The sequence below is a fragment of the Leuresthes tenuis genome, unplaced genomic scaffold (genome assembly GCF_036924035.1).
Source record: "Leuresthes tenuis unplaced genomic scaffold, fLeuTen1.0.hap1 SCAF_6, whole genome shotgun sequence".
Lineage (NCBI taxonomy): Eukaryota > Metazoa > Chordata > Actinopteri > Atheriniformes > Atherinopsidae > Leuresthes > Leuresthes tenuis.
This window is the reverse complement of record NW_027325360.1, coordinates 117,936-126,213: the sequence shown is the minus strand read 5'-3', so window position 1 is coordinate 126,213 and position 8,278 is coordinate 117,936. Positions and strand designations below refer to the sequence as shown.

Below are 8,278 nucleotides of genomic sequence, written 5' to 3'. Positions count from 1 at the left end.
TCCAGGCTCATCATGCTGGTTCTAATCGAGTTCTGGTCCAGTGTGCAGCTCCAGGCTCATCATGCTGGTTCTAATCGTGTTCTGGTCCAGTGTGCAGCTCCAGGCTCATCATGCTGGTTCTAATCGAGTTCTGGTCCAGTGTGCAGCTCCAGGCTCATCATGCTGGTTCTAATCGAGTTCTGGTCCAGTGTGCAGCTCCAGGCTCATCATGCTGGTTCTAATCGTGTTCTGGTCCAGTGTGCAGCTCCAGGCTCATCATGCTATTTTTATAAAGCTATATTTCACAAAACTGGACCAACAGAACTTCTTCAGGTACTTTTTGCTGTTTGTGTGCACATTCTTATTCAGAACACCTGATTTCTTGGTAAAAGTTGCTGTTGGACCGTCCAGAAACGTTCAGTGTGTCGAGTGATTAGAGGCCCACAGATGAAAAGAACAGGAATGTGTGTGAGTGCAGGATTTGGAAGCCTCTCTTTGGTTTCCGTAGAAACCGTGATGTAAGCCCAGGCTGGGGGGACCCCCTCTTTCATTGTGTTTATGTGTGTGTGTGTGTCACTGTGCACGTTACAGGGTGTGTGTGTGTGTGTGTCACTGTGTGCACGTTACAGGGTGTGTGTGTGTGTGTGTGTGTGTGTGTGTGTGTCACTGTGCACGTTACAGGGTGTGTGTGTGTGTGTGTGTGTGTGTGTGTGTCTCTGTGCACGTTACAGGGTGTGTGTGTGTGTGTGTCACTGTGTGCACGTTACAGGGTGTGTGTGTGTGTGTGTGTGTGTGTGTGTGTGTCACTGTGTGCACGTTACAGGGTGTGTGTGTGTGTGTGTGTGTGTGTGTGTGTGTCACTGTGTGCACGTTACAGGGTGTGTGTGTGTGTCACTGTGTGCACGTTACAGGGTGTGTGTGTGTGTGTGTGTGCACGTTACAGGGTGTGTGTCGGGGGCAGAGGGAGATCTCAGTTGATGGAGGAACGAGACGACGGAGAGGTTGAGAAACGGGAGAAAACAGAAGAAAAGGAGGAAGAGGAGGAAAAGGAGGAAGAGGAGGAAGAGGAGGAAGAGGAGGAAGAGGAGGAAGAGGAGGAAGAGGAGGAAGAGGAGGAAGAGGAGGAAGAGGAGGAAGAGGAGGAAGAGGAGCGTGAGCCTGGAGGACGAAACATTGGAAGAACTTTGTGGTGTTCAGGTGACAGAAAACGTTGATTGTTCAGACTAATCTAAGTCTAAGTCTCTGTCAGAATTTCTTATTCTCCTCTAAGTTTTTGTGGAAGGAGGTTTGATCCTCAGCTCTGCTTTAAACTGTAAGAAGTCAAACTTAAAGTTAAACAGTTTTCTGGAAAAAATGTTTGAAAGTTCAAACTTCCATTTGTGCAGGTTTGAGTTGTATGGGTGTTGTTCCCCCTGACAGCCACCGAGTGGAGCCAAAGACTCTGGTCAGTAATGCATTCCTTTGTGTTGTAAATGGCATGTTGCTGACCTACTTCTGCTGAGTGGAAGCAGAAACACTCCTTTTCTGGGTTAGGTTTTGTTTGTATGGACCATCAACCTAAATCAGAGCAGTTCTGTAAAGTTACAACCAAAGATCCACTTTCAATTAAATTCATTTTAGTTGAATAAAACTGTATTAATCCCTGAAGGTAAATTATATCCCTGCAGCATTAATTATTATTAAAGATCAGCTGTTGTTACAGAGAACAAAATAAAACATAAACCAGCTGAAGTGCAGCAGAGAGGAAGGTAGAAACCTTCAGAGGTCTCCATCAGTGGGTTGGGCTGTTGTTTCTGTTGCTTAGCAACAGCTCAGCTGATGATGTCACACACAGCGTCAGCAGGTAACTCAGGTGAACTCTCCCAGGATTCCACCATCTGTTGTTAACCAGCCCTGTGATCCTCCTCCTTTACTGTTAGCGCTCTGTCTGCAGTCTCTGTCTGCCCGGATAGTCTTAAAGCTGAGCAGAGAGCTGTTAGAGCTGTTCCTGCCGCCAGGTCCAGGATTCCACCATCTGTTGTTAACCAGCTCTGTGATCCTCCTCCTTTACTGTTAGCGCTCTGTCTGCAGTCTCTGTCTGCCCGGATAGTCTTAAAGCTGAGCAGAGTGCTGTTAGAGTTGTTCCTGCAGCCAGGTCCAGGATTCCACCATCTGTTGTTAACCAGCTCTGTGATCCTCCTCCTTTACTGTTAGCGCTCTGTCTGCAGTCTCTGTCTGCCTGGATAGTCTTAAAGCTGAGCAGAGAGCTGTTAGAGCTGTTCCTGCAGCCAGGTCCAGGATTCCACCATCTGTTGTTAACCAGCTCTGTGATCCTCCTCCTTTACTGTTAGCGCTCTGTCTGCAGTCTCTGTCTGCCCGGATAGTCTTAAAGCTGAGCTGAGAGCTGTTAGAGTTGTTCCTGCAGCCAGGTCCAGGATTCCACCATCTGTTGTTAACCAGCTCTGTGATCCTCCTCCTTTACTGTTAGCGCTCTGTCTGCAGTCTCTGTCTGCCCGGATAGTCTTAAAGCTGAGCAGAGAGCTGTTAGAGTTGTTCCTGCAGCCAGGTCCAGGATTCCACCATCTGTTGTTAACCAGCTCTGTGATCCTCCTCCTTTACTGTTAGCGCTCTGTCTGCAGTCTCCGTCTGCCCGGATAGTCTTAAAGCTGAGCAGAGAGCTGTTAGAGTTGTTCCTGCAGCCAGGTCCAGGATTCCACCATCTGTTGTTAAGCAGCTCTGTGATCCTCCTCCTTTACTGTTAGCGCTCTGTCTGCAGTCTCTGTCTGCCCGGATAGTCTTAAAGCTGAGCAGAGTGCTGTTAGAGTTGTTCCTGCAGCCAGGTCTCCTCTTCAACTCATCTTGTTTGGTATCTTATTCCAGGCATTACTTAGGGTTTGAAAAGCTCAGTTAGCTGCTCCAACAGGTTTACAGTTTTCCTGTTGCCATGGTTACACATAATAACAGATGTAAAAGCTGCCAGAGTTCCCAGCAGAGGTTCTTCCAGCAGCACAGCAGTCAAACCAGCTCAGAGACATGTTTCAGAAGTCTGTTTTCACAGAAAAAAGCTCAGTAGAAAATCCTATATAGAGAGAGTCCAGAGTGTCTGCAGCAGGCTGCCACCAGGGCGGCGTTGTTCTGCTGCCTGTCTATTATGCCGTAGCAACTGTGCTTCCTGACAAGCCTATGGCTTCATTGTGGGTATGTTGCACTCTGGAAGCTTCTAAAGATGGCGATATGTCGTGATTTAGCAGACAGAGATTGATCCCAGCTCAGAGACCTGCAGGATGAAAGTTCAACCAAGAAAGGATCATCTCAAGGCTGGATGAAGTTAAAACTAACACGAATCGATTGGTCAGTCGTTCATCTCATCATATAAGACACTCACAGCTACACTTACCTGATCTCCAGTTGTGAAGCACGTATAATCCAGGTGTGATCCAGGTGTGATCACAGTGAGTTTCCGGGGTGATACATATCTCAGGTGCAATCCAAGTATGAATCAGATGTGGGCCAGGTTTAACTCAGGTGTGATCCAAGTGGGACTGAGGGAAATACCTGTCTGTCCATGTCTTCAGTCTGTCCAGGTGTCCAGCCTCCTGATGACATCACCATTCTCAGCCCCACCATGGCTGACATGAACCCATCCGGTTCGTCCTCCCTTTCTTCATCCACTCACCCCATTGGGAGGCTCAGGGTGTCTGAACCCAAACAATCTCCAACCCCAGAACAAAATGCCCACCTCAGACTAGAACCAAGTCCTCATGGTCGTAGAAACCCTGCACCCATCAGCAGGAGTGCGGTTTCCACCTCACCCCTCAAGACCCTCCAGACTCTCAGAGGCCACATGATGTCTGCAGATGGCTCCGGCCTCGGCAGCGCCCTGAGCTCTCGGACCAGAACCACCACCTCAAAGAGCAAGGTAATCTTTACCTGCAGGTCCCAGACTGATTCAGAAAACAGGAAACTGAATAGTGCAGTAGCAGGTTGAGGCTCTGTGACGCATCCTGTTCTACTTCTTGTAGCCACGGCATTTTAACCCACTCATGCTGTGACGGGTAGAGTTTCAAAGTTAAAGAAAGGGCAGATCCTCCTTCAGGGTTCTTTATACCTGCTGTTTGATGCTTTAATGACCCACCTGTTGTCCCTGTAGCTCCACAGCAGCCAGAAGGAGGAACCAGAGGCCCTACTGGACCTGATTCTGGAGTCTCAGTGTCAGAGGCTGGAGGACCAGAGAGCTAGCCTCAGCCTGCTGCCTGACCCAGGACAAGCTTCCTTCTGTGGGGCCTGCAGTCTGGACCAGACCCCAGTGCCAAGTCTGGACTTCTACTACATGCTAATTCACTATCAGGTACCAGCTCCTGCTCACTACCGGGCTCCAAAATCGACCCAAAAGGTGTACCTAGAGGGTCAAGTCTGAGCTGAGAGAAGAGCCACAAACACTGGGGTAATGTGTACCAGGTGCAAAGGGCGCCTGGGGTCTATGAGTCCAAACAGAAAAGGTAGAAACAGATGAGGTGGTGCAAAGGGAACAGAGACGTGGTCAGACTGGGAAGAGGTCAGGTCCGAAGGGCGGGATATGGGAACAAAGGGCAGGTGAGCCAGGACACCACTCCTCATGGGTCTTTCTGTCTTTAGTCCAACAGGATGGAGGATCAGAGGTGCTTGCTTCCTGATCTGGACGATGTGGTCGGTCTGGTTCCTGAGGGTCAAGAGGACTTCTTCAGCCTGGTTCAGAGGGTCCAGTCCAGGAGGATGGATGAGCAGAGAGCCTCGATGCTGGTGAGAAACAACGAGGATGAGCCTGGCTCTGCCCCCCATCAGCATCACCACTGATCAAGAGGAGACGTGGAGAAGCTGTTTTTCCTCCAGAATCCACTCCCTCAGGAGTCGGGTTCGGTTCTGTTAGATTTCTTTCTTTGTCTTGTCACCTGCAGGATCACCTGACTGAGAATCGCATGATTTCTGCGGTCTCTGTGTTGAACCTGAGAGAACCTCAGCTGTTCACTCAGCTTATGGTCGGAACAACCCTGTGGACACAAAAGATTCCCAGAATGCATTTCAGCCACAAACTGGGCCATCTCCAGGTTTAGTGCTCAGCAGGTGGATAATGTAGTCCTCAGAAACTCCAAAAGGTGACATACATTGATGGGTTTCTAGTGTAAAATATTAGACATGTGAGACACCTGGGGGCACATCCTCAATTTCTTTTGATAAAAACTCAACTTTTAAACTCAGTTTCAGAGCTCTGACATGTCGGAAATATCACCTGACAACATTTCTAAAGGATCTCACCTGGTTGTTAATGTTGCTTTTTACAATATCAGCATCATGGTGGTAAAGTTCATGTAGCTGAGCTCAAAATTTGAAAACAAATGTTCTTTTACACTGACTGTGAGCGTATAGGAGTTGGCATAGTTACAACGCTGCTTCCATCGTCATAATACAGAGAAAAGGACAAGAATCAGTTAGAAAAGTCTTCAAGTGAGTAACTCTGTGGTCAGATACACTATTCAAAGGACCAGCACACAGTTATATATATATAGATATATATATAACAAGACTTTAAGTCTTGTAACAACCTTACAACATATATGTAGATATGTCATGACAACAGATAAACCAGGAAGTCAGCCTGACTTTCCTCTGCTCTGAGCAGAGGGTTATCCAATCAAAATGTATCAGTTTCCAGGGGCCTAATCAATAAAGATTTTATGTTGATGCATTTCGCAGACGCTTTCATCCAAAGCAACTTACACTGTCCTGCACTAGAGGCAGGTGAGCTAAGGGGGTCTTGGCTAAGGCCCTTTTCATGCAGGGGAAGGTCTTACCTCTACACCATCCACACCCACATGGATTTCCCACTGAAACATGGCGTGAAAGCCTCCTATGCACAGAAATATCCAGATGCATGAATCTGTGCGTATGCATGAATCCAAGCATCCTTCCTTTGTACATCCCAATCAACATCGGATTGAGCGCACATGTCGGAGTACCCGACTCCTCCCTGCCCCTAATTAAACATGCACATCATGTTTAAATGAGCCCTTCACCTGCGATTCCCCTCTCTGCAGATCAGAAAATAAAGAAAAGAGAATGAGTGAGACGGGAAAAAAGAAGAACTTCACGGAAAGTGAGATGGAGGGGCTCCTTTCTGAAGTGGAGGCTCTTTGGCACTGGGGTTACACTCGGGGTTATAAAGGGGGGGGGGCAGAATATAATATCAGGACAATTACAGGAATAAAGTTACTCACCATGAAGCCACCCATCGGGCACAGAGCAGCTTGTCTGCTCCAACATTTCTGTTACTGAGGCAGTGCATCACATATGATCTGAGAGACGTGGTCAGACCGGGAAAAGGATATGGGAACAAAGGGCAGGGGAGCCAGGAGTAATCTTTCCTGTTGATTCATCATGTGTTGGGCTTTTACAGCAATGTGTGTGCAGTTCATAGCTCCGATTACAGCAGGAAAACCGGCTCTCGCTTCAAATGTCGCTTTAATGTTGGCCTGTTAAATTGTGGGACTTTGACCCGGCTGAGATGCAGATAATTCCCACTCAGCTGGCATGGTTCGGCTCAGTTTGGACTGGCACAGTCCCAAACGATTGGCCAGCTCCCTCTGGATGCCCCGGTTGCTTAAACCCCAGCGTGCACGAGCAGTGCACGGCTCCTCGCTGTGTTGCACCGGCTGCAGCTCTGTGCACGGCTCCAGGAGGATCCTCAAACACAAACATAACTTCCTGAATGTCTTCTAATACTGTTTTTAATGGAATGCTTTGCACATGCTTTTATATCCGCTCTGCAGACACATGGGAGCCTTAATTATTCATCTGCCTTAATTATTCATCTGTTCTCAGAGCCCAGAAATCATCAGTTAGGAGGAGGGACAGCAGCTCAGTGGGCTCAGCATCTGTCACATCTCTGTCTCCCCCTAAAGGCCAACAGGCTCATCAAACTCTGCCCCCCCCCACTCATTCAGAGACACCCAGTTTACTGCTGACACACTGGTTTCCACTGGACCCCCATCTACCTCCACCTTTTCCCAGCCATTAGACACTTCCTGTTAGGAGCTGATACAGCGTTTTATTCCATTCACCTTAATTCAGGGGATCGTTCAGATAAAACATGTCTGTTATCTCGTGGTGTAAACAAGACTCGATGTTAATGTGGGACTTTCAGTCTGTTTTATTCTGGGGGTTAAAGGTCAAACTAAATGACGTTTGGAGGCTTTTATCTGATCCTCCTCCCTGATGATCAGGGTTACTGTCTCACGGGGAGCTGCGCTCATTCCTCCTTTATTGGCAGCAGTTTGTGTGGAAGAAGAGGTGTGCACGTGGTTCTGGTTTGTGCGCATCATTGATGTTTAACCCGTCTGACTGTGAATCTGAGCTGTATCAGGTCCAAATGGAGTTCTGACCCACGAACAGCTGCAGGTCGTGTGACCTGGAAGAGGAGGAGCTTCCATGATGATTAGAACCATGAAAAGGTTCTGGGTCTGAAAGCTTTGTGAGCAGCTCTCTCACCTCTGGGCCTCAGCAGCAGAACTGGACCGGATTGGACTCAGCATCATGTGTCCCAGTCTGACTGTCTAAAAACTCTTGTTTAACAGTTTAATCTGAAATAAACTCACAGCATTAATATAGAGAATAATTCTCTCAGTCTCAGTCTTTGAATTTTAAAAAACAATTAATTCCTTTCACTGATCGATCAATCAAATGTCCATCCATCCATTTCCTTAATCCAGTCTAGGGTTGTGTGTTGAGATCTAACGACACATTCAAACTTTATTCGTACCGCACTTCTCATACAACTCTGAAGCTCAAAGTGTTTTATAGATCAGTACGAAGCCTGTAATAATGTCCCTGAGAGAGAAACTGTATTTTGGTGATATTCTTAAAGGCGATAAAAAGCAGTTCCGACATGTTGCTCAGAACTAAGATCTGGGTCTAATATGACACCTTTTACAGGGATTTATTGCCAGTAAATATAGATTTTCTGACAGTTTTTCTCTCTGGGCTTCAGCACCAAGAATGAACACGTCTGTTTTGTCATGGCTGAGCTGTTCAAAGAAAGTCTACAGGTTGTGTAAGTCAATTCAGTTTTATTTATAAAGCACCCAATCTCAACAAATGTCATCTCAAGGCTCTGCATAGCCATAGGTGTGCACCAGCAAATACTGGGTGTGCCAAATTTATTTTCAACAGTGTTACACCTCAGGAAAGTTCAAAAGAATGTCTCCAATCCAACATTATTAACACAAAACAAGTGTGTGCTTCTCAGCAAGAATCAGCAGTAGTTCAAAGCAGGTCTAAACATTCACAC

General features: G+C 47.2%; 1 protein-coding gene across 1 annotated transcript; it reads left to right on the top strand.

Annotated features, from left to right (window-relative positions):
• Nucleotides 1-947: 947 nt before the first annotated feature.
• On the top strand, nucleotides 948-5,680 carry LOC140309276 (uncharacterized). The gene is made up of 4 exons (XM_072387089.1): nucleotides 948-1,176; nucleotides 3,534-3,877; nucleotides 4,109-4,306; nucleotides 4,594-5,680. The coding sequence occupies exons 1-4, from the start codon at nucleotides 957-959 to the stop codon at nucleotides 4,789-4,791; spliced, it is 960 nt and encodes a 319-aa protein (XP_072243190.1). The 5' UTR covers nucleotides 948-956; the 3' UTR covers nucleotides 4,792-5,680.
• Nucleotides 5,681-8,278: the final 2,598 nt, after the last annotated feature.

Excerpts from the sequence above, each read along its gene's own strand:
- LOC140309276 (XM_072387089.1), top strand. The coding sequence starts at position 957 with ATGGAGGAACGAGACGACGGAGAGGTTGAGAAACGGGAGAAAACAGAA. Across the intron at positions 1,177-3,533 it reads AAGAACTTTGTGGTGTTCAG|TCTGTCCAGGTGTCCAGCCT; the intron begins GTGACAGAAAAC and ends CCATGTCTTCAG. Across the intron at positions 3,878-4,108 it reads CCACCACCTCAAAGAGCAAG|CTCCACAGCAGCCAGAAGGA; the intron begins GTAATCTTTACC and ends TTGTCCCTGTAG.